This window comes from Protopterus annectens, chromosome 5.part1, assembly GCF_019279795.1.
Source record: "Protopterus annectens isolate FY-2018-M chromosome 5.part1, PAN1.0, whole genome shotgun sequence".
Lineage (NCBI taxonomy): Eukaryota > Metazoa > Chordata > Ceratodontiformes > Protopteridae > Protopterus > Protopterus annectens.
Window position 1 is genome coordinate 334,602,370 of NC_056736.1, and position 26,469 is coordinate 334,628,838.

Below are 26,469 nucleotides of genomic sequence, written 5' to 3' on the forward strand. Positions count from 1 at the left end.
ACCACAGTTCATACCAAACTAGTTCGTCTGTTCAAATCTTTCCCCCTGTAGCCACCATCTAGAGTCTGGTCTGAGCCCACAGCTCCATTTTTGGCGAGTTTCAGGTGGAAACAGTCAGCATGTTTTTGGAGAGGTTGGAGGAACCCCACAGAGAAAATGAGCCACATAGCTCAAGAACACTACAGCTTAAAACTTGGTTGTAAACGACAAAAATGGAGCAACAACTTTTAAATATTTCTAAAAATCACGACAAAAACAATGTAAAAACATCACTAAAAACTCACTGCTGACTAAACTAATATACAAAAAAATTTTGTTAAAAAAATCCTTTATAGCTTATGTAAATTAATTCTACTTATTTTATTTTTACTCCATTTTTTTTAATTGTCTTTAGTTTTTATATGGGCTTTAAATTAAATGTGCCATTTACTTCTGGTGGCTGAACTTCATGGAGCCTACATATCCAGTCATATTCCCTCCTCTTTTTTTTTTTTTTTTTTTCCTCCCCCATGTGCAAAATTGCATCAGCCCCCTGTAGTACTATGATATATTATATCTAGAACTCTAAATTTATAAGTATCTAGCTTCCTCCATAGCTTTGTTTATATAGGGCATTTATCAGCACATCTACGTGTATCTGTCAGATTTTTTTTGTCTTCTGTTACCTATATAAAATGAGGTACATGCAATGCACTTGGCTAAATAGACAATTTCCTTAGCATCACAGGCCACTGAAACACTAGATAATAATTCTTTGTCTGTGGTAGGATGTATAAATAACCTATCTATGCAAATAAATGGATAAAATGAACATTTAAAACCTTGTTTCATGCCCTTATTGCCATAAAAACCCCTACCCTTATTTTGTTCCTTTAAACATTTGTCTCAACTTTCTTGAGTTTATTTGGGATAAGGAGAAATCTTGAATGAAAGATCCTAAAATGATTTCAAAATATTCCAGTGCTTCTTGTAAGTATCTGATATGTATTTAGTGTGTGCATCTCATTTACTTTTATTCTGTCTAACGTGGCAAGAGAAGAGAGGTACTGGTACATTTGACTAAGCAGCAAACCTTCACAAGACCGTTTCATGTCTTGCATTCTGTTGATCCCTCAAGCAAGATCACGTTTGAGGAAACTTTGTTGTATCCCAAATGTAACAGATACATGGCTCTTCTGGATATGGTCATTGCTATAACACAAACATAAAGAAGCTATTCCGATCACAAGAATGGCATTACTTCCACCTCTCAAAGTTCATGTTTTGGTGACAATCTGCAAACATGGTCTCCCAAGAGCCCAAGACTATCAGTTCAAGTCAGTCTCAAGAAAAAAAATGACACAGTATGAAGAAGATTATGACTATGCAGCTAGAGAGAGGCATTTCATATTTTTGAATAGGCTCTGGAACCCTCTCTGTTAGCAAGTAAAATTCCAGATCTACAGAATCAACTAGCTAGTAGAACTGCGCAGGAGAGTCTTTGTTTTGTGACTCGAGACTGGACTCAAATATGTTTCATCTAATTTCTTGAATATCTGGTCTTCCACTAGTGAATCTGTTCACTTTTCACCAGTGAACTCAATGCAGACACGAGACCAAAACTGGCCTTAAAGGGCACTGTGGCAGAGCTGGTGAAATTAGTATCCGATAATGCGGACTGATAAGTGGATAAAGCCTGAATTATGACTTTACTATTACATTTACCACTCTGAAGATCTGCTGTAATGGTAAATCTACTTTGGTAAAGAGATAGTATAGTTGTACAAGAGTACGAGGGGAAGAGTTACTTGCATCTGTGCATGTTTGATTGTTTTTAATTTGGTAGAGCTGGTTCTAGTATCATTTTCAACAACAACCCGAGCCTCACCGGAGATGCAAGCAAAATAGTGTTGAATACACAAGATTATCAAGATTATAAAAGGATACTTGAACAGTATTACAAGGTACAAAAGGTTATATGTAGTGAAGAACAAAAATGTACTAAGTAAGGTAACTGACTTTTAAAACGTATATTACTACTGGAGTTAATTAAACGTACTTTAAGACTAAAAAGTAGTTGATAGCTTGCCGTGTATATAGAACATTTTGCAACTTGGTGAATGTTTTAATGTTTATACGTCTTTGTTTTCCCTTTCTCCCTTCATTTAGTAACATCATTGATGTGTCTGCAGCAGATACCCAAGGTATGGAACAGCACGAGTACATGGACAGAGCGCGACAGTACAGGTACAAAATAAGACAATTGATTTTTATATGGGAGGCAATGTGATACGTCCCATCTAAATGTAGTGTAGGTTTACCTGTGAGTAGGCTGTTTTGCACTTTATCCTTGAATCTTATTATGTATGCTAGAGTACACCAATGTGGAAATGAGATCCAATTAAAAAGATTTTAAGTCATTTGATAACTGGATTAATGTACTGATCCAGGTGAAGTGTTCAGTTTGAATGTACAGGGTTTTTTTTTTTCCTTCTGACCACACACAGTGCAGTAGATTAAGTCCAAATGTTAAGAACATAAGCGAGTACATTTTGTAGTTTACTTTTAGTAATACTAGTACATTATGTAGTGACCTGGTACACAGTATGTTTTTACAGCCTGCACAGAGAAATGTAGTGAAGAGTTGATTGATGCATGTCAGTGGCTAATGCTTCAGTGGATCATATGTATTGGAAAAGGCAGCAGAGTTCTTTATCTAGGAGAAAAAGCAGAAGCATTACTCTCTCAAAGGAAAGCTGGAGTAGAAAAGGTACAAGTCACTGCTTTGTGTTTATGTAGACATCTGAATGATGGCACCATCATTTTCCATGTCAGGGTTATTTGCTAAAGGCTTTAGTCAATGTGCTGGTAAGGAAGGGATATTTCAGGAGTTTGAATTGTTGAAATCTGTGTAAGAAATCTTGATTCTCTGGGAAACAATTTTGCCTTTACTGCAACAGAGCAGTGATGCTGTTGATTAGAGGGGTTAAGGGTTGATTCTTCAAATTATAGTGCAAGTTGTTTCTAGAGATGGTCTTTATTTTATGATGGTGTAACACATGGTAGAAAGTGTTATTCCATTTGAGCCAGTAGTATGCCTTTCCTTTTAACACTTCTGCTATCAGTAGAGTAGACTTGTCAACAATAACATAATATTTGTCTTGCTGTTTGTGGCCATCTAAGATAAGTGATTGTTTAACACAAATCCTAAGTTATGTAAAATGAGAGATGATGTTCTTCGTGTTTCACTGTTGCAGTTATCACACTTGGGTTATCCTGCCAGGGGTAGCCCTCAGTCGGCCCGAATACCAGAGGCTTAGTATTTCTGCATCAGTTGCTGTCTCTCCAGGACTGACGTCAGGTTGTCTGTGGCATACATCAGGCAGCTGACGCCATTGCATCAGTCTTTCTTGCCTAGGAGCCAGAAGCAGAAGCAGTTCGCACAAGTGCCAGTAGGCCGCTACCCAAGTTTCATTTCCGAATTGAAGTTTAAGTCTTCTAAAGCTAAGTAGCCCATTGGGGATCCTTTTCTTTTTTTGCTCCAACTGATGTCAGAAAAAGTTAGCAATTGTCTCGCCTGTGGAAAATAAATACCACACCAAGACTTCCATTCTTACTGCATCACCTGTTTAGACCCAGACCACGACATACCTCGCTGTCACTTTTGTGCTTTGTTCAATGCCAGAACTATACGTCATCGGGCCCTTATTGCAGCTAAATATTTTCTCTCTCTGTCCCCATATTCTGATATGGCTTCGGTAAGCCATCCGACTACCTATCTTCTGAAAAAACGTAAGGATAAAGACAGACAAACTGCTCATGTCCAAAACTGCTGATGACTCTTCTGTTAAGCTAGTCGCCAGTTCTCCGGTCCTCAGTGAGGCACTTTTGCAGTCCCTGATGCCCATGTCTGTGGATTCGCAGGCCGCTACCGAGACCAGTTTGGAGTCCGGTATGCCGTGAGACACTTCTTTGACTAAGGATCCTGCGGATGTCTCTACTTTGGATGGGTCCTGCGGATGTCTCTACCTTGGATGGGTCCGGAGCCGCTGAGCAGGCACCGGTTTCCGAGGACGTTCTTTGCACTACCTATACTTGGCACAAACCATCTTTCGCTTCTTCAGTTCACTACTGAGTTTCTAAGGCCCCAGGTGCGAACTACCTAAAAAAACTACGACCCAAGCTCAGGCACCTGCTTCCATGCCTCAGTCTGAAATGCTTAAAATAATGGAAGACCTTATCATGCTTATTAGGGGAAGCTAAACTACACCTTCCAAAAGAAAAGAGACTCGTCTCCAGCAGTTTTATCTAACTAGGAGTCCGATGACTGAGGTTTCTGAATATGAAGACATGCAACACTTATCTGCTTATGAGGAGTCAGATGCAGAGGAATCAATTTCTTCTGACTCTTCTCCAGAGGATTTTTCATTTGGTGAAACCCTACATACTTTAAGGGAGCATTTCCAATGGGAATGTCAGGACTATCCTCAGTTCAAAAAGAGACTCGGGGAATTCTTAGATTTTCCACAGCACAGACCTTTAGCCATTCCTCCTGTCATGGATGTTGTGGATGATGTTTTTATGGGATCCAGTTTTACTCCTGACACCCTTCCTCCTCCTCCTCCCAGAAAACCTGACTGGTATTAGAGTCCCTGACTCTCATAAATTTCTTTTCAAAAATCCTACTGCTGACCCAGATATCATCTCCCAAGGACCTAAAGGAATTCAAGCAACCACAGCTAAGAATCCCACCCCCTAGGACAGGGATTCCCGAGGTTTACACAGATGGGGTAAAAAAAGTATACACCTCTGCAACCCTTGCCATTAGTGTGCTAAATTGTCAGTTCCACATGCTGAAATACCAGCAACATACCATGGACCTCCTCAAACAAAAAAATCTACCTTTCCTGCTTGTGCAGAAAATAAAGAATTACAAGAGCTTATGCATTTTACAAGCCAAGTTACTAAACATGCCTTGCAATGTGGCTTTGATGCCCTAGAAGCATCTTGCAGAGCAGCAGTCACTGGTTTTGTACTTAGAAGGCATGCTTGGCTTAAGGAACAGACCTTGTCAGGCCATGTCAAATCAAAACTGTTGGACTCACCATTGAACAAAGACAATTTGCATGGCACCAAGGCAGAAGAAGTCTTAAAGATGGAAGAAAAAGCTAAATCTATGCATACAGTTAGACTTCTTACTGGTCCAGCCTCCGAGGTTCAGTAGGCATTGCCCATCCAAGCACTGGTCCTTTCTGGCCCCTTCCAGGCCAGCTCAGCCAAGACCTAGGGGAAGCAGACCCCCCCCCCCCCCCAGACAGCAGTCCCAGGGCATGCAGAGATCTAAGCAATGGAGTTCCTCCACTTCAAAAACAGGGAGTGCTAAGCCACCCCCTTATGGAAAGAACTCGCAATGACTTTATATGTCCACCCCTTACCTCTGCCCACCTGCTTGTGCCCCTAGGAGGAAAACTCTCCTTGCATGCAATCAACTGGATCTCCATTACCAATGACCAATGGGTCCTCAACATAGTGTCACAGGGATACATATTTTATTTCCACACTCTTCCAACCCCAAAAGGGTTCCCAGATCTTTCTCCAAACCAGTGGGCAGAGGCCAGTAAACAAGTCCATTCCCTGCTCTCCATGAGGACAATGCAGCCTGTTCCTGCAGACCAGGTAGGCCAAGGTTTTTATTCCAGGCTTTTCCTGGTACCCAGAAAAGAGGGCACCTGGTGCCCAATCCTCGATCTATCAGTTCTAAACACTTTCCCGGTGATACTAAAATTCAAATTGCTCACCCTCCAGCAGCTTCTTCCAGTGCTTTTCAAGGATGCTTGGTTAGCCACCCTAGACCTAAAAGAAGGCTACCTACACATCCCAGTCAGGGAATCTTGCAGGAAATATCTATGTTTCAGGGCAGGATCTATGCACTTTCAGTTCTCTCCGCATCCTTTGGTTTATCCACTGCTCCCAGACTTCACAAAATGCCTGGCTCCAGCCATTGCTTTTTTGCAGACAAAGAAATATTCAAATTTACCCCTACTTAGATGACTGCCTGATTCAGGCAGACAGGAAAAGCTGTTACAGCACCTGACCTTTGTAAAGGACCTCCCTAGGGTATACTGCAAACAAAAAGAAATCATAACTAGTCCCCAGTCAAAAAACTGTATTCCTGAGAGCAAGCCTGGAAACGGCATCCCAGTTGGACTTCCTTACTCCAGAAAAAGCAGCCTACCTGACAGGCTACTTCTCTCACCTAGCCACCAGAACCCAGTTATCCACAAGGAAAATCCTGCAAGCTCTAGGGTTCATGGCCTCCTGCATTATATTAATTCCATATGCCAGACTGCATATGCAGAAACTACAGTGGTACCTAAAAAGCCTTTGGTGTCAACACTTCTCAGGACCTGGAAACTATCGTACCTTTGATACCCTGTCTAAGGAAAGATTTCCTTTGGTGGGCGCAGCATGCAACCACAACAAGGGTCTTACCTTCTCACAACCCCACGCCACCCAGACCCTCACCACAGACTCATCAGATTATGGCTGGGGTGCACACCTGGACAGTGGGTGCATTCAAGGCCATTGGAGTCCAAATCAAATACGTCCGCACATCAGCCAAAAAGAGATGCTAGCTGTTCAGCATGCTCTGATAGCTTTCAGACCCCTACTATCCCTGGGGCCTCTAGTGATCAAAACAGACACCACAGTGATGCAGTATATCAACAAGCAGAGAGGAACTTACTCTTATCCTTTCTGCAGGCCCGCCATGACCCTTTGTCACATGGCTTCAGCCATGCAAATATACCTGCTGACACAATTCCTGCCAGGCTCCCTAAACTCTCTGGCAGACACCTTAAGCTGCAAACTGCTAGACCTACACGAGTGACAGCTAGACCACAGCACCTTCAAAATTGTAACCCAGAAATGGGGCACCCCGAAGATGGACCTTTTTGCCTCCCACAGCAATCACCAGCTCAGCAAATTCTGCACCAGGGAACCTCAAAGTAAGGCCTGGAAAGTGGATGCTGTATCCTTCCAATGGGTAACCCTCTTGATCAATGCATTTCCCCCTCTGTCACTAATTTCAAGGGTACTGCTCAAAGTAAGGAAGGAAAACCAAGGGCAAGCTTGATTGCTCCAGACTGGCCACGCCAGCACTGGTACCCACTACTGCGCAGCCTGTCACCCCTGCCACCATGGCACCTACCTCAAATCCCAACTCTCCTGACTCAGAAGAATGGAGAATTCATGCATCCGCAATTGCAGACCCCGAACCTGCAGCCTGGCTTATACCCTGACCTCTCCTCCAGCTGCCAGCCTAAGCAAACAAGTCCTAGATATTATATATGAGGCCAGATGCCCCAACACTAGAAAGTCCTATGCTGACAAGTGGAAAAGGTTTTGCACCTGGATCCAGGCTACAGGAGCTGAAACAGCATAGCCCTCCCTACCTCTCATCCTGGGTTACCTAGCAGACCTACTACACAGGGTCCTATCCTTCTCTTCTATTAAAATTCATGCCTCTGCCATCTCTGCTCATTACAGCACAGAGCCATCTCTCTTCTCATACCCTGTCATCAAACAGTTCCTAAGAGTGGCTAACAATTTAAGGCCACCCAGAAGAGCTCCTACCCAGCTTGGGATGTTAATTTTGTGTTGGAAAAGATCACCCTCCCCCCCCCTCCCCCTTTGAGCTTGCAGCTTCAGCAGAGTTAAAATTCTTCTCTTGGAAAACAGGCTTGCTTCTGGCCATCATTTCAGCTAGAAGAGTTTCAGAGCTACAAGCACTCATGGCTGTAGAGCCCTTCATTATTTTCCATGATGACAGTCTCCCTCAGGACTAACCCAACTTTCATGCCTAAAGTGGTGTCCAGTGTGGCTCTCAACCAATCACTTCATTTACCCACCTTTTTCCGTAACCCACAAAACAATGGGAAAAGACTTCTGCATTCTCTAGATGTGCACATACAGCTCAGATTCTACCTGGATAGGACTAAATCTTTCAGGAAAACAGAGCAATTGCTAGTAAGCTTTTGCAGCAGGGGCAGAAGGCAAGGCCATATCCAAACAGTCTTCAAATGGATAGCACACTGGATCCATTTCTGCACTCGCCCCCCCCCCCCCCCCAAGGGGGTCAGGACGCATTCCACTGGTGCAACCTCCACCTCTGCAGCTTTTCTCAGAGGAGTCCCCACCAGGGACATACTGGAGGCTGCAACATGGACTTAGCATTACCACCTGCTTATATTCTCCAAATCCAGGGCAGGTTTTGCAACTGCAGTCTTGCAGGGCATCCTAGCCAACCCCCAGTCTTGACTGCCTCCACCCTTTTCTTCAGCTTTGGGAATCAACCCAAGTGTGAAACACGAAGAACATAGTACAGTTGTGTACACTTACCATAAATGTAGATGTTCGAGTGTATTCACTGTTGCAGTCCTGATTTACTGGTGGTGCATGTCCTCCCCGCGGTTGGGTGGGCGTTAGAAAGACGTGCGTAAATGTGCGTGCCTTCGTTGAAGGTTGAACGTCGAGCTGACACCTCAGCATTCGTGAAAATCTACTGCCAATCATTAGCGGACCGGAGTTCTGCTGTTGTGACCCCTAACTGGGAAAAGCCGAAAGACAACAACAACTTTCTACTGGTGGTGTTCTTCCACCATAACCTAGCTCTCTATTTGGGGGCTCCTGACAGTTGGGACAAGAAAAATTGATGTAATGGCGTCTGCTGCCTGATTTATACCACTGAAGACCTGACGTCCATCCTGGAGCGACAGCAACCGACAAAAAAGTACTAAGCCTCTGGTATTTGGGCTGACTGAGGGCTACCCCTGGCAGGATAACCCAAGTGTGATGACTGCAACATAGAATGGACTCTTAACACCTACATTTATGGTAAGTGTACACAACTGTACTTTCTGAAGAGGGGAGATGAGGTTAATAAAGGCCCATTTTGGTGGAGGCTGATTTGAGGTTTTAATTTGTTACAAAAAGGATGAGGAGTTTGAATGAGATTGTTCCAGAAAAGCCAGATGGTGAGATCTTAAAGTGCAGTTGAAAATTTAGAATTGGTGCAATGGAAAGGAAAGAAAAGGTAGATGATATTGTCTGCATAAAGTAGGAATTTGAATCTAGATTGATCAGCAATCCTGTTGATACAAAGGGAGAAGTTTTTTTTTTTTTTTTTTTTTGGGGGGGGGGGGGGTTGTGTCTGGATCTTGTGTCCCTTGAGTTGAGGACCGATTGGGAAGTGTAGAGTCTAGATTTTTGCCTTTTTTTTTTTTTTACCACTGTTGTGCCCACCAGTCATCGAGCCACCTCCTATTGGACACATGCTTGTTCATTCAGTAGGGGTGAATACCTGCAGATCCCCTAAGGTAGACTTGCCCTAAGCTGATATCATTCATGCACTCACTGGAGATTTGGTACTCTCACGAGCATCCCAGCAAAGAGTTTTATATGTAGGCCATAACCCTCTCTTTGGGTTATGACCTAGGTGCCTACATCACTTTATGGCCAACACAAATTACCATTAGTGGTTTGAGTGGAAGCATTCACATCTTACTGTATCCACCCCCACACACACACACACACACACACACACTCACCTCTGTCCCTGGTGTCCACCAGTGGTCTCATCAGGAGCAGCAGTAAGAACTAGCTGAAACCTACCCTGCGCCCCCTGGATGGACACACCAGTAGTCCGTGCTGTGCCATCAAATGCCCAAGCCACTAATTGAACCATGGTTGCCTGGGTTATTAGGGCTTTACCTACATCAGTGGCATGGCTATAGTCATTGTTTAAACATTCTCTGAAGATGGCTGGAAAAATCATTCTGCTATGGTGGGGCTGAATTCAGCTATTGAATGGACAATTTTGAAATTTTGATTGTTTAGTCTTTTTTTAAGAGCAGTAAGATTAGTTCTTATAAGGGTGCCTTTGTCCATAATTTGGAGGATATTAAGGTCCAAAAGGCTTTCATAAGTCTTGTACTTCAGAATTACTGTTGATGCATCAACAGGATATTGTAGTTTTACATAGTAACTGGGTTGGATGTGGGCATTTTTTTCTAGATCTTACAAAAGGCAGTTAGACAGGAGAGTAGCCTAAACTCTATTAGGTTGGGAGTCGGCTTTGAAAAAGGGATTAACGATTATACATCTCCATATGTCAGGAATTTCATTTTGTATGCTTGACAATTAAATATGTGGAAGAGTGGGTGCATGATTTGGCGTTTGCTTATCTCAAACCATGGGTAGATACCATCCAAGCTAAGGAGACTGTTGCAAGGAATTTGGTCATCAAGATTGTAGCTTCCATTGTATTTTTCCTCCAAAGTAAAAAGGTAAGGAAATATGTTCCTAAAGTAAAAAGGTAGAAAATATACCATTTGAAGTTGCTGGTAGAAGAGGATAGCAATAATGGAAGGTAGAGCAATGGGTGATACTTTGGAAAATTCTTAGTGTCTCCAGGTTATTGAGTCTTAAGAGGTTGGGACCAGTGCTGAATGGAAGGAGAAGTGGTTTGTCTGTTTTCCTGTTAAGGCACTGACTTCTGGATAGCTCAGCAATGTGCCTGCTGGTCACAATAGTGAGGCATAATCATTTTTTAATGTTAAAATTTTTAATATATCAGATGTGCTTTCTTCATTCAGATGCAGCCAAAGTAAGCTGAGAGGACTGGATTATACTTTTATTTTGCAGCTTTGTTGCTTGTCTTGGATGATGATTCATGTGGAAAGTGTGGCTGGCAATGTTTATTGCAAAACACCGCATTAAGTGTCCCTCTAGTGCTAAAGGGGGTTATATTTGCCTAAACGAAGCCAAAACCACTAAAATCAGTGCTTTTTAAAAACCATCTTCCTACTTGCTTGAAGCCTAAATTTGAGATGTTTTGCGGTCATTTGTATGCTCCTTTAAAGAATCTTTCAGTTGCATTAGTCCTTCACCAAAAGTGAAAAAAAGAAAGACTCTACAACACTGAATTCGTTTTAGAAGCTTTGAGATTATTCCAAATAGGCAGATGAGCGCTGTGTGCTGTTTGAAATGTGTTTTTCATTTATATCCCCGAGTTGGGGGCGTTTGTGGCAGGGTGTGCCTGCCCTGGGAGCGTATCAATGGTGTGATGACACTCCCTGGGGCGGGTCTCTTACAGTGAACCCCTGCTCGTGATTGACAGATTGTAAATCTGGTGCAGAGTCAAATACATATTGGGAATTAGATGTATGCAATAAGAAGTACATAAGTCATTTATAATAATTTTTAAACACTTTATTATCTGAAAATGTTTTCCCATTTCTTGTCTTATTTTGTAATGGGTCTTAAAACATTTGTGCCAGAGGTGGCTTGTAGTGTGCCAGCACTTTCACAAATATGCATCTTCAGATCTGCCCACATTTATAGGCTTTTTTAAGAAAATTAGGAACCAAAACATAAAACGAGCATTACTCCATTAATGCTAAATGAGCTTGAAATAAAGGCACCTGGAGATAGATATATACACTTACATACATACATATATATGTATATACACACACACACACACACACACACACACACACACACACACACAGTTGCCAGCTTCTTTGTGGCTAAAACTGGACTAAGACACACCCCTTGCATCATCCATAACTCTACCCCCTCTCCTATCCATGCTTATCAGCTGATGGGAACGCCCTCTTTTTCTGTTTGTGATGCCTGCTTTCAGCCGATTTGCTGTGTATGCTTTTCTGTAAAAAAAGCATAGTAAATCAGCCAATTTAACAAACACTGATAGTCTGTTTCCTTTTGTGAAACAGAATACTGGAGTTTGTACAGTGTTTTCCTGACTACCAGAGAATTGATTTGATTGTAGATAGTCCAGAAAAAAAATGGATAGGTGGCAACAGGGATGATTTCCAATTTCCCACCTATTGGTCAAAGTTATGCTTAAATACGGCTAGGGATTGACTGTACTTCACGTGGATGGGAAGCTTGATGTCCTTCATGGATGCATCTGCAGTCATAACAACTGGGTTGTCCTGTCGTCAGGCAGCCCTTCGTTCGGCCGGATTCCAAAGTCTGGGTCTGGCTTTGGCTGATGTCGCACTCCACCCGACGTCATCTCTGCTGGTCTTCGGGTATAAAAGCATCAGCCGACGCCATTTTCCTCAGTCTTTCTTGCCGCGTGGCGCCCGAAGCAGAAGCTGTTCGCAAGTGCCGGTCGGTCAGATCCAGAGATTACTACTACCGAATACTATCAAGACTTCTAAAAGCTAAGTACCCCGTTGGGGACTCTTTCTTGCCTCAGCCGATGTCAGAAAAAGTCAATAACTGTTTAACTTGTGGGAAACAAATACCTCATAAAGATTTCCACTCTTACTGTCTGCCTTGCTTAGGCCCAGACCACGACGTAGCAGCCTGTTCGGCCTGTGCTTCCTTCAACCAACGAACGCTAAGGCGTCGGTCGGAGTTTGCTGAACAGTTTTTCGGCTCAGACTTTGCGTACATTATGCCGTCGGATCCTCCAACTACCCAAATTGTCAAAAAACGCAAGGAAAAAGACCGACACTCGCGGCCCGCGGTTTCGGCCGAAACCACGGTCAAGCAAACATGAGTGTCTCGGTTTCGGCCGAAACCGAGAAAACTGGTCAATCTTCAGCCGAATCCATGACTACTACTGAGGCTCCCACTACTTTACCTGAATCGGCCTCAGAAATTTTGCCTACAACTGTGGCTTCTAGTGAGTTATCTGACACCATCCCGTTGGATGTATCTACCCCAGCACGTGGTGCTGCAAGACCCTGCAGCCATGTCTATCAAGGCCTTTGCCAGGGCTAAAGCAGCCAAATCTGCTAAGTCAGTGCCTGTTAAACCTCCCTCACACAGGCCCCTTCTAGTTCACAAATGCTTACTCTGGCAGAAGATTTAATATCTTTAATTAGGGGATCCCAATCTCACCCAGACAGGGCCTCTCAGCCACCAGAAAAGAGACCTAGGACAGAGCCCCCCGAGCCAGTGTCCTCTGATGATTCTGCGGATGACTCCGACAATGCAGAACAGCCAGAGGATCCTTTTTCTACTTATGAAGACTCTGATGCTGAAGAATCCATTCCAGCTGCCTCTCCACCAGAGGAATTTTCCTTTGGGGAAACCTTACATGCCATGAGAGAGCAATTCCAATGGCAGGGACAAGATTTCTCAGATTCAAGAAAAAGGCTTAGGGACTTTTCTGCACTTACCACAACATAGGCCCTTAGCTATTCCTCCTGTTTTGCCTGTTGTGGATGATGCATTTAATGATGCTGTACTGCTCCTGATTCTTTACCTCCAGCCCCTGCCAAACCTGATAGATTTTACAGGGTGCCAGACACTCATCACCACCTATACAAGGCCCCACTGGCGGACCCCAAAACTATTTCCCAGGGGCCTAAGGCAGTAGCCTCGACCACAACAAAAAACCCTATACCTTCAGAAAGGGAATCCAGGTCGTTAGACAGATGGGGCAAAAAAGTTTACACTTCTGCTACCCTCTCAGCTAGAGCTTTAAACTGTCAGTTTCACATGATACAATACCAAGAGTTTATGCTTGATCAGTTAACTAAAAAGCTATCCTCTGATGACTCTATAGATAAGAAATATGTATTAGAAATGGTAAATAACATACAACAGGTTAGTAACCATTCCTTAAAATGTGGCTATGATGCACTGGAGGCTTCATTTAGATCAGCCATGACTGGCACAGTGATAAGAAGACATGCATGGTTGAAAGAGCAGGCCTTACCGGATCATGTTAAAGCTAAGCTATTAGATGCTCCTATGGATAAGGCCAGTTTATTTGGTACACCTGCCCAGCAGGTAATGAAGAAAATGGAAGAGAAGGCAAAATCTGTACAAACAGTTAAAGATTTCTTACAGGTTCAGCCCCCAAGGTTTAGCAGGAACTGGCCTGCCAAAAATTGGTCCTTTCCTGACTCCACAAGATCCCAAAGGGGCAGGAATAGACGTCCCAGAGGCAGAAATCAATCCAGAGGAGGTGCCTACAGAGGACGACAGTGGCAAGGTAATAACAGAGGCACAGACACAACCACTACCACTGCAACAGGACAATCACAGTGACTTGACTCTAACTCCGCCTACCAGGGAGCAAATAGCAGCACCATTAGGCGGAAAGTTAGCCTTATTTTCGAAAAATTGGCACTATATCACAAAAGACAAGTGGATTTTGCAAACCATAGACCAAGGATACCGGTTCCACTTCCACACTTTACCAGTCAAAAGAGGAATGCCAAACCTGCCTCCAAATCAAAAATAGAAGCTCTACAGCAGATAATGCAATTAACAAAGATGAGAGCTGTGGAAAGAGTACCAATAACAGAACAGGGCAAAGGATTCTACTCCAGACTATTCCTAGTTCAAAGAAAAGAAAAAAGTTGGAGACCTATTCTCGACCTGTCCATCTTAAACACATACATCATTGTCCCAAAATTCAAAATGCTGACCCTACAGCAACTTCTTCCCATGCTGGGCAAGGAGTGTTGGCTGGTAACTCTAGATCTCAAGGAGGCATACCTGCACGTCCCCATTCGACCAAATTGCAGAAGATACCTCAGATTTCTTGCAGGATCAGAGCATTATCAATTCTCAGCATTGCCCTTTGGCTTATCTACTGCGCCCAGAGTATTCACAAAATGCCTGGCATCAGTAATCGCCCACTGCAGACTACAGGGAATCCAAATTTATCCATACCTGGACGACTGCCTGCTACAAGCGGACAACAAAAGCAAGCTGACAACAGATTTACAAAGGGTCATTTACTTGCTACAAGCCCTGGGATACACAGTCAATTTACAAAAGTCAAGGCTGATACCATCCCAAACAAGGACATTCTTGGGCGCGGAATTGGACACAGTAAAACAAATGGCATTCCTAACTGCAGAAAAACAAAAAGAACTTCCTCTTTACTTCTTGGCATTAACAAAACAGAACAAGCTAACAGCAAGAAAAGTTCTGCAGGCCTTGGGCTTCATGGCATCATGCATAATCTTGGTCCCACATGCCAGACTGCATATGAGAAAACTACAGTGGTACCTAAAGAATTTATGGCCCCAACACAGGCACAGCCTAGAAGCAGAAATACCACTAATCCCATGCCTAAAACAGGAGTTCCTATGGTGGGCTCAAGCATGCCAGTCAAACCCAGGCCTACCCTTCCACAACTTTCGAGCAAGCCAAACCATCACAACAGACGCCTCAGACCTAGGATGGGGGCCACACATGCTGGACAAATCCGTACAAGGATGGTGGACTCAGGACCAGCTACACCTGCACATCAACCAAAAGAAATGCTGGCAGTAAAACTGGCAATCCAAAAATTCAGACCATTTCTCAAAGAAGGCCATTTGATGATAAGGACAGACAACACCACAGTAATGTGGTACATCAACAAACGGAGGCACTCATTCATACCCCTATGCAGAATGACTTTGGACCTTTGGAACCTGGCACTCAGCTACAACATCCAGTTACAGGCAATATTTGTACCGGGAAAGGAGAACACTCTAGCAGACATGTTAAGCAGAACCACCTCGGATGCTCACGAATGGATGCTACACCCGGACATCTTCAAGACCATCACAAAGAAATGGGGAATGCCACAGATAGATCTATTCACTTCCCCTCTCAATCACCAGCTCAAAAAATTCTGCACAAGGACATTCCACCCACTTGCATGGAAGGTGGATTCACTCTCCTTCAGCTGGAAAGGTCTGACAGCATATGCATTTCCACCTCTTCCCTTGATACACAGGGTATTACTCAAAATCAAAGAGGAACGTCCAAGGATAATCCTGATAGCTCCGAACTGGCCAAGACAACACTGGTACCCATTGCTGAGGAGCATGTCTCGGGAGAAAATGTGGTCAATACCCCTGATGCCTTTGATGTTAACTCAGAACAGCTACAGCATCATGCATCCAAGCCTAAAAACCTTGCAATTGACTGCATGGAACATCACATAGCAGCAACTAATCCAGATCTTTCCCAAAGGGTTAAAGACATTATCCTTGAAGCCCGCAGACCTTCAACAAGAAGGAACTATGCAGGAAAATGGAAAAGGTTTGTCATTTGGAGTGCTGAAAGAGGAAAAGATGTGTCGAATATAGATATTGCTAACATTCTGGAGTATTTGGCAGAGCTTCTACATACAGGCCTGTCCTATTCCTCCATCAAGATACATGCATCAGCTATTTCAGCAGAATACAGCTTTGATCCACCTGTCTTTTCACATCCTCTACTCAGGCAGTTCCTCAGAGGGATCAAGAATGTAAAACCTCCTAGGAAACCACCATTGCCAGCATGGGACTTTAACTTTGTACTAGAAAAGTTGACACTCCCTCCTTTTGAACCAGCAGCAACAGCAGATCTACAGCACCTGTCATGGAAAACTGCTTTCCTACTGGCAATTACCTCAGCAAGGAGGGTTTCGGAACTTCAGGCCCTAATGGCAGTACAACCCTTCCTAATCTTCCACCAAAATAGGGTGTCCATGAGAACTAATCCTACATTTATGCCTAAGGTGGTATCCAGAGTGTCTTTAAACCAGGCAATCCACCTACCTACCTTCTTCCCCAATCCACAAAACAGAGGGGAAAGAATGCTGCATACCTTGGATGTACATAGACAGCTACGCTACTACCTGGACAGAACCAAAAGTAACAGAAAAACTGACCAGCTTTTTGTAGCCTATGCAACAGGAAGGGAAGGAAAAGCAATTTCCAAACAGACAATCTCTAAATGGATAGGAAATTGCATACGATTCTTCCATGGAAAACCAATTCCACAGAACATAAGGCCTCATTCTACAAGGGCAACAGCCACTACCACAGCCTTCTTACGAGGAGTGGCAACCAAGGACATTATTGAGGCGGCTACTTGGACCTCCGTGCATACATTTGCCAAGCATTATAATTTACCTCTGTATTCCAGATCCCAAGCAGGGTTTGCCACTGCTGTACTGCAAGGGATCCTAACCACACCATAACTTTTTTTTCTTCCTCCTCCCCTAGTTGGCTATGGTATTCTACCCAGTTGTTATGACTGCAGATGCATCCATGAAGGACATAGTACAGTTTTGTACCTACCATAAATGTAGATGTCCGAACTGGATAGCATCTGCAGTCAGGATTACCCTCCCTCCTTCCCCTCTGTGGTACTCACCCTCCTAATAGCTAGCTGGTGAGGGGAGTCTCTTATGGTGTATTTGTTTGTATATATGTACATACATGCTTATTTTTTGTGTTTGCCTTCTATCCTTTGGAAACATTGGCATTTATCCAAAATTTAGCCTTCCAAGAGGGCAACTGGCATCTGGGGCAAGAAACACTGAGGAAAATGGCGTCGGCTGACGCTTTTATACCCGAAGACCAGCAGAGATGACGTCGGGTGGAGTGCGACATCAGCCGAAGCCGGACCCAGACTTTGGAATCCGGCCGACCGAAGGGCTGCCTGACGACAGGACAACCCAGTTGTTATGACTGCAGATGCTATCCAGTTCGGACATCTACATTTATGGTAGGTACAAAACTGTACTTTCCAGTGCATGGGGACCCTCTGAGACACATTTGTGTCTCATCAACATGGCCTATTTATGTCACAAGCAAAATTTAAATTCTTGGATCTAATGGTTCTGATACTGTTCATTTTGTGGATGTCCAAAAGGTCCATCAGTGCTGGATCCAAGGATGCCTTGTATGCCAGACATAGATAATCTCTCTAACCTGTAGGAGACCCGGTATAGTGATAGGGCTTTAAGATGATCTGTATAAGACAATGTATTTAGATACTGGATTCTTCTAGTAAGGAAACTTCTAAATATGTTCCAGCTGCTGTATGCGTCTGGTCAAGTACATGTTTTATTCAACGTTGAATAGTTAAAAAGTGCCAAAAAAATATTTATCAGCTCTATATTTCCAGATTGTTTGAGAAGCATACTCAGTCAGAACACAAGGAGATTTTAGCAAAGTTTTTTTAATGTGAATTATTATATATTTTCTGAAATAAAGTCCATAACACTAATTATTATTATTTAAGTTTAATACACCAACTTTTCTCCAAAAGCCACCAGTTTTTAGAAGGGATTAAGAGGGACAGAGCTAAAATCTAAGTAAAAATCAGGTTGAGTTGAGAAGTGGTCATACACAAGGCATATCATACCCCTAAACTATCCATGATTTGATCTCAAGGTGGTGGGGATGGTGTGTAGAATGTGTTAAGTAAAAAAAGAAAAAAGTGTGATCCTTAAGCAAATAAATATCTTGAAAACAAATGAATGTTAAAAACTGAATATGGTTATAATCATTCTGTCATAAGAAAAGGTTATAATCATTCTGTCATAAGAAAAATTAGTCATTCTATCATCAGAAAAATAGCAAAGACTGTGCTGGCATAGGTGCTATTATTCTACTGATGATAGATGAATAACAGATTGTGCTAGCATGTCAAACAAGTAATCAGTAATGTTTAACTAGTTGGGCATTAGGGAAAATAACAAACCACCATATGAAATTTCTGAGGCATGATGCCACAAATAGGGAGGGTTGTTCTCGATATTATTTATCACCCACAGTGGCCTCATTTTACCAAGAAAATGGCAACAGTACACTCGTATATACCCAATACAAATACAGTATGGTACACCATTATCAACCAGTTGTATCATCACATGACTCAGAATCAGGAAGTGTAACCATACCTCTCAAACTATGAGCAGCATACCTCTCAACCTCTTATCACAAGAAATCTGGACAAAGCCAAAAATAATGGGGGGGACAAAGGCCCCAAAATAGGGACACATTTGAAATACTGCTCTTTAAAACGTAGCTACTACAATAACAATGTTTGCATTAACATGCATTTTCTGAAGTATTTCTGAAACTCAAATGTCTGTCTTTATTTAGTGAATTCAGTCCTCTGAGATTTGCCAGAAAACCACAAATTTTATGAGCGCCAGACCACAGTTATGGGAAAACAGTTGAGACAGCTGAGGGGTATGCTGAACAGTAAAAAGCATAGCACCAACCTTCATATATCGTAGCACACAGTCAGAGAGAGGATTCCTTTCATATTTTTTTTAGAATAGCTAATACTTATTTGCTATACCCCACAGTTACTGATGTGGAATCTTTGCATAAGCTTCATTTAGTTAGTCAGTGACATATTTAACCTTAAACCGGTCTAACCTTATGAAGAACATCAGTAGATTACGAGAATTAAAGCTAAAACTGAATGTAAAATCACAGTACTATGCCTAAATCATGCAGTTGAAAGGCATACTGTAACTGGCGTAAACAAGCAGCAAGACTTAAAACACGTTTAGCTTTTAACACTGAGTAAGAAAGTAGTGTTCTGGTAGCCTCAAAGCTTAACCCAAACTTACTAATCAGACATTTACTATCTGTAAGTCTGCAATGCAAGTGTACACACAAAGTAGTGGTTTGTGTGCCTTATTAATACATCTATGCATATATAAAATCTTAGAACACGTGTTGCACTGTACATGTAGGATTGCCACTTTTTCAAATGCCCAGAGTGGGACATTTATTGTAGAAATGTGAGATTTTGCATACCCACGGCCAGTGCAAAGGACAGAACTTCAATTTTTTTTTGCCAGAGTAAAAGCTAATTTTTGTAGCATTTGAGCTGCTTATGCTATTTCACATATTTGTGCGTTTCAGATGCAAAATAACTGTTTTATGCAACTATTAAAGAAAACTTAAACACATTTTGTCTTAAAATCTCAGGACTTTTGCCATTTTTTAGATTTTTCGTAGGACACAACTGCACAAAGTCTGACTGTCCCTCACAAAGAGGGAAAGGTGGTAACCCTAAACATGGACTTGTTCACAAACCTGTTTCTGTAAACAAACTTACTTTTATTTTACCCTAAATTTAACCAAATTTTTAAATAAATAAATATGTGAAGTACAGCTTAAAAAACAAAATGCATCGGTCCTTCAGTTATAACGGGACGAGATAAAACTATCGTACATAGGAAGTGGATCTTACTGCGTCCTCTAAACAACTAATAAAGTAGGTGACAACCCAAAGATCATGGGACAGGCCAGTCAGGATTCCAACTGTTACTATTTAACTTCAAATAGAAAGGGACGCCAAGACAACTACAAACCTATCCATTTCTTTCAAAAATAAATTGTACAGTTGCTGCTTTTCTGTATCACTGCTTGTTTTTTCATATTAACACAAGTGAGATCCCACCCTGTCTGTGCATATACATGTCCCGTTTGCTCATTCAACAGTAGTATTACCTCTTACTGCGTCTAACCATCTCAAGCTTAACAGCAACCAACTCACACCTCCAAGTAAACTGATGGTTACCTTTCCCAACAGAACCAAAGCTACCTGCCTCCTAAGTTCTGCACACGACTTTTGCAGCTCACCTTATTTTCTTCCTCCTAGTGTACACTCTCAATGTCAGCTGTAAGAGACAAATGCCTGCGAGATTTGGATACTTCCTCACAATAACAAGTTATCCAAAGCATTCTGACCTATCATGAGAGTAAGCAGTGATTGGGAGTGCTACTGTACTATAAATTCTGGTACCGGAAGTGTATTAGATGTTGTGTTGAAACGTGGAATTAAGCAAAACAAATTGTGGCACAAAACCCGGATTCATACGTGTCCGGTTTTGAATGAAATTTGTAACTGGACAGTTTATTAGAAAACCAGACAGTCTGGTCAAAAACCAGACAGCTGGCAACCCTACACGCAATATATATACATATATATATATATATATATATATATATATATATATATATATATATATATATATATATATATATATACACACACATATATATATATATATATATATATATATATATATATATACACATATATATATATATATATATATATATATATATACACACATATATGTGTGTGTGTGTAGATATATATATATATATATATATATATATATATATATATATATATATATAAATATATAAAATAGATTTTTTTTTTTTTTTTATTTCAATCTTGGGTTTGCAAGTGGTGTGCGAAAAATGTATAAACCTTATTTTAGACACTTTTGTTAAATAGAATAAAATGCCTATATGGAAATAGCCATTTATGTATGTTGCATTAATCTGGTGTGCCTACTGTGCAATAGATTCTTTTTTGAATGATTTGAGTTTTACCCACATAAAGTGTTACCATATTTCCCCTCCTTCCATCTCCATCCTCCCCGGGATGAAAGTGCTAGCCTTCAACCAATTTATTAGTGTGGAGTAAACAGCATTCAGCCAATTTATTCCCTTTTTTTTTTAATTTCTCTTTTTCTTTTGGGCTTCTAATACCATGATGGGAATGGACCCCATTCCTGAGTCGAGGTATAATTTTAAAGTACATGAAATTAATATTGTTTCAATCTTTGTTAGCCAGAAGTGCTCTTTGTAGCACCCACAATGTGCCCAGTAATGACTCCTCCTGCAATTCATACAGAGGTTTATGTATTGGTAATATGTATATCCAAGTACAATTGTAAATTCTTTTTTATAAGACCCTTTACTCCTACTAAACAGTCTGGGTATCTTTCTTCCACATTACCATCATTTCTTCCTGTAAATCTTGGTACTTCATGACTTTATGTCTTTCTCTATGTAAAGCACTGTAGTCACTGGGTGTAGCGATTTCAATAATCAGATGTTCGTCTTGTTTCACTGTTGCAGTCATTACATTTGAGTTATTCTGCTGGCAGGTTTCCCTCAGTCGGCCTGAATTCCAAAGTCTTGGATCCGGCGTCGATTGCTGTCACTTCTTCCCTGACGTCAGGGGTATAAAAGATGTAGCCGATGCCATTTTCTTCAGTTTTTCTTGCCGCGCAGTGCCCGAAGCAGAAGCAGTTCGCATAAGGACTTTCATTCTTACTGTATTCCTTGCCTAGGCCCTGACCACAACGTTTCTTGTCGGTTTTGTGCTAGATTTAACCATCGTACTATTAAGCATCAGTACAATTTTGCATTAAGCTATTTTGGGCGAAGATTTACTTGTACAATGTCGTTGGATAGCTATCCAACTACCGGAGTGCACAAAAAACGCAAAGAAAAAGATAGGCAACCGAGGTCCAAAACCGACGACGAAGCTCCTCCTAAGCAAGTCGCCGGTTCTCATTGAGGCGTTTTTGCAGCCCCTGATGCCCGCTACTTTAGAGTCGCAGGCCGCTACAGACTCCCACGTGGATTCGGCCAGGCCACTGGAAGCTCAAGGTATTGGAGCCTCGAAAAGTATTCCATCAGATGGGTCTGGAGCCGCTGAGCAGGCATCTGCTTCTGAGGGTGTATTCAGACCTAAACAATTATATATTAAACCGACTTCAAAGGCTAAAACACCTTAAAAGGCAAAGAAACAAGTTCACCAGCCACATGGACAGGCCTCTATGCCCAAAAAACAGATGCTCAAAATGGCCGAAGACTTAATTACCTTGATCAGGGGTTCCCATCCCCTTCCTGATAAGAGGCCTCGGCAAGAGACAGACTATGAATCTTCAGATCAGGTTTCCATTTCTTCTGATTCCTATTCTTATCAGGAATATTTTCTTCCTCCCTATGAGGATTCTGATGCTGAAGAATCAATTCCTTCAGCTTCTCCTCCTGAGGACTACTCTTTTGGGGAAACCTTGCATACCATAAGGGAGCACTTCCACTGGGAGAGCCAAGATTTTTCAGAATCTAAGAATAGGTTCAGAGACTTCTTTTACCACCTCAACACAGGCCTCTAGCTAGTCCACCTGTGTTAGACATTGTAGATGATGTGTTCTCAGAGTCTAGTCTGACCCCTGACTCCTTACCTCCAGCTCCTGTTAAGCTGGACAGATACTACAGGATCCCTGACTCTCATAAATTCCTTTTCAAAAACCCTACTGCAGACCCAGAAACTATTTCTCAGGGTCCCAGAGGGGTCAAGACTTCCACTGCAAAAAAAACCCTACCCCCTCTGACAGGGATTCTAGGGCACTGGATAGATGGGGAAAAAAAGATTTACACATCTGCTACCTTAGCTATAAGGACCTTAAATTGCCAGTTTCATATGCTCAAATATCAGCAATATATTATGTCACTGCTTAAACAGAAAATGATGGCAAAATTATTAGATGCTCCATTACAACATGATACCTTGTTTGGTGTTAAGGCAGAAGAGGTGTTAAAGAAAATGGAGGACAAAGCTAAATCTATGCAAACGGTCAAGGATTTCTTACAGGTACAGCCACCTAGATTTAGCAGACACTGGCCTACAAGGAATTGGTCCTTTCCAGTGTCAGACAGACCTCAAAGGGGCAGATCCAGATGCCCTAGAGGCAGATCACAGCAGCAAGGCCCGCAATGGGGTGCTTCTACCTCCAAAGGTGGAGAAGACAAATCAAAACCATACAGGAAACAGTCCCAATGACTTCCCCCTGCCTGCACCAAGTACTTACCTTTTGGCAGCATCCTTGGGGGGGGAAACTAGCACTTTTTTCTCAAAATTGGCACATTATAACCCAGGACAAATGGGTTCTAGATATAGTGTCACAAGGCTACAAGTTTCACTTCCATACCCTGCCAAGGGCAAGCGGATGGCCAGACCTGCCAAAAAAATCAATGGGCAGAGGCTCAAAAACAAGTCGCAGCTCTCATGGACATGAGGGCTATTCAACAAGTGCCACAGCAAGAGCAGGGACAAGGATTTTACTCAAGACTGTTCTTGGTACCCAGAAAGGGCAAAGCATGGAGACCAATACTGGACCTATCTATTCTAACACTTTCCTGGATATACCAAAATTCAAGATGTTGACCTTGCAGCAGCTTCTGCCATTGCTGGGCAGCAAGGCTTGGCTCGTGACTTTAGACCTAAAAGAGGCATACTTGCATGTCCCAATCAGACAATCATGCAGACGATACATCAGATTCAAGGCTGGCTCAAAGCATTACCAATTCTCTGCACTGCCCTTTGGCTTATCTACTGCACCCAGGGTCTTCACAAAGTGCCTGGCACCAGTAATTTCTTACTGCAGACAGAGGAATACAAATGTATCCTTACTTGGGCGACTGCCTCTTACAAGCAGAGAACAAGGACATTCTACTACAGCATCTGATGTTTGTGCAAAGACTTAACATGCCTAGGGTACACAGTCAACAAAAATAAATCAAAACTAGTATCCTCTCAAGAGATGATATTCCTGGGTGCAAGCTTAAATACAACTGCCCAGATGGCTTATCTCACTCCAGACAAACAAAGGCAACTGACCACCTATTTCAAGGAAATGACAACAAAGACCTAGTTATCTGCAGGAAAAATTCTGCAGGCTTTGGGCTTCATAGCATCCTGCATCTTACTAATTCCATATGCAAGGCTGCATATGAGGAAAATTCAATGGTACCTATAAAGTGTCTGGACACAACATTGCCACAGCCTGGACAGGAGTTTCGATGGTGGGCAAAGGCTTGTCTCCAAAACCAGGGACAGCCATTCTCACTACCCCTACCCAGGCAATGCCTAACGACAGATGCATCAGATTATGCCTGGGGGGCACACATGGCAGGAAGAGGCATTCAAGGCACCTGGTCCACAAACCAAAAGCATCTACATATCAATTAAAAAGAGATGCTAGCTGTTCAAAATGCCCTGACAGCCTTCAAGGACCTACTTCATCCGGGACAGCTACTGATAGACAGACAACACCACGGTCATGTGGTACATAAGCAGGGGGGCACTCATTCTTACCCCCTTTGCAGACTAGTCATGGCTTTATGGGACACAGCATTGACTTACCAAGTTCATCTGCAGGCACAATTCCTGCCAGGAAAGGAAAATACTCTGGCAGACGAACTAAGCAGTAACCTCATGGATCCCCACGAGTGGCACCTGGATCCAGAAATCTTCAGCATAACAAAGAAATGGGGACGCCCGGACATAGACCTATTTGCCTACCCTCACAACAATCAACTAAAAAGATTCTGCACAAGGACTTATCACGGACAAGCTTGGAAAGTGGACGCTTTATCTTTCAGCTGGACAAACCTATCAGTATATGCCTTTCCTCCACTGCCTCTCCTCCCCATGGTACTCCTAAAGGTCGGACAGGAGAAACCAAAAATGATTCTGATTGCCCCAGACTGGTCACACCAGTACTGGTATCCGAGCTTACGGAACTTGTCCCAATGCCCAGCCTGGACCTTACCTCAAATATCTCATCTACTGTCCCAGCAAAACAATCAGATTCTGCACAGCCAACTCGGGACCCTAAACCTGGCAGCATGGCGGATAATGTAGCCATACAAAACCACACCACTCTGTAAAGCTGTGATGGATGTCATTTTAGAAGCCAGAAGGCCTAGTACTAGAAAATCCTATGCTGGGAAATGGAAGAGATTTTGTGCTTGGAACCAAGCTCAAGGAACTGATACAGCTGTCCCAAATATTCCTCAGATTTTGCAATACTTAACTGAGATGCTGGACAAAGGCCTATCTTTTTCATCAATTAAAATCCATGCCTCTGCCATTTCAGCTTATTACAGTACAGAGCCACCACTCTTTTCCCATCCTTTATTAAGGCAGTATCTCAGAGGAGCCAAAAACTTAAGGCCTACAAGGAGAACGCCAATACCTGCATGGGACCTCAATTATGTCTTGGAAAAACTTACCTCCTTTTGAGCCAGCTGCTACTGCGGATATAAAGTTCTTATCTTGGAAAACAGTTCTGCTCCTAGCAATAACTTTTGCAAGACTAGTTTCAGAGCTACAGGCTCTCATGGCTGTGAAACCCTTTATCATTTTTTATCCAGACAGGGTCTCTCTGAGAACAAATCCTACATTTATGCCCAAGGTGGTATCCAGTGTAGCCCTTAACCAAACTATTCATTTGCCAACTTTTTATCCAAATCCACAGAACAAGGGGGAGAAAATTCTGCATTTTTTGGACATACACAGACAACTTAGATTCTACTTGGACAAAACTAAAGTTTTCAGAAAGACAGAAGAATTACTAATGGCATATGCCACAGCATCACAAGGAAGGGCTATCTCCAAGCAGACAGGTCACTGCATTCATTTCTGCTACTCACAGCATGGCAAACCAGTGCCTAAGGGCATTAGGCCACATTCAACCAGAGCTGCAACCACGTCTGCAGCCTTTCTCAGGGGAGTACCAACCAAAGACATTTTAGAGGCTGCTACTTTGAGTTCAGTGTATACCTTTACAAAACATTACAATCTGCCTCTTTACTCTAAATCCAGGGCAAGCTTTGCCACTGCAGTTCTGCAGGGCCTCATAGCCGCTCCTAGTGCTGTTTAGCTCCAGCCCCCCAACCATAGCTTTGGGGCTCAACCCAAATGTAATGACTGCAACAGTGAAACACGAAGAACATAGTACAGTTGTGTACATTTACCATAAATGTAGATGTTCGAGTGTATTCACTGTTGCAGTCCAGGTTACCCTCCCGCCATCCCCCT

General features: G+C 42.5%; 1 protein-coding gene across 1 annotated transcript in view; it reads left to right on the forward strand.

Annotated features, from left to right (window-relative positions):
- Window positions 1-26,469, forward strand: part of LAMTOR1 (late endosomal/lysosomal adaptor, MAPK and MTOR activator 1) — a gene marked incomplete in the record, with an annotated part of 457,624 nt that overhangs the window by 139,971 nt on the left and 291,184 nt on the right. The window contains 1 exon segment of the mRNA XM_044073018.1: window positions 2,149-2,226. Within this exon segment, the coding sequence (XP_043928953.1) occupies window positions 2,149-2,226 (78 nt within the window).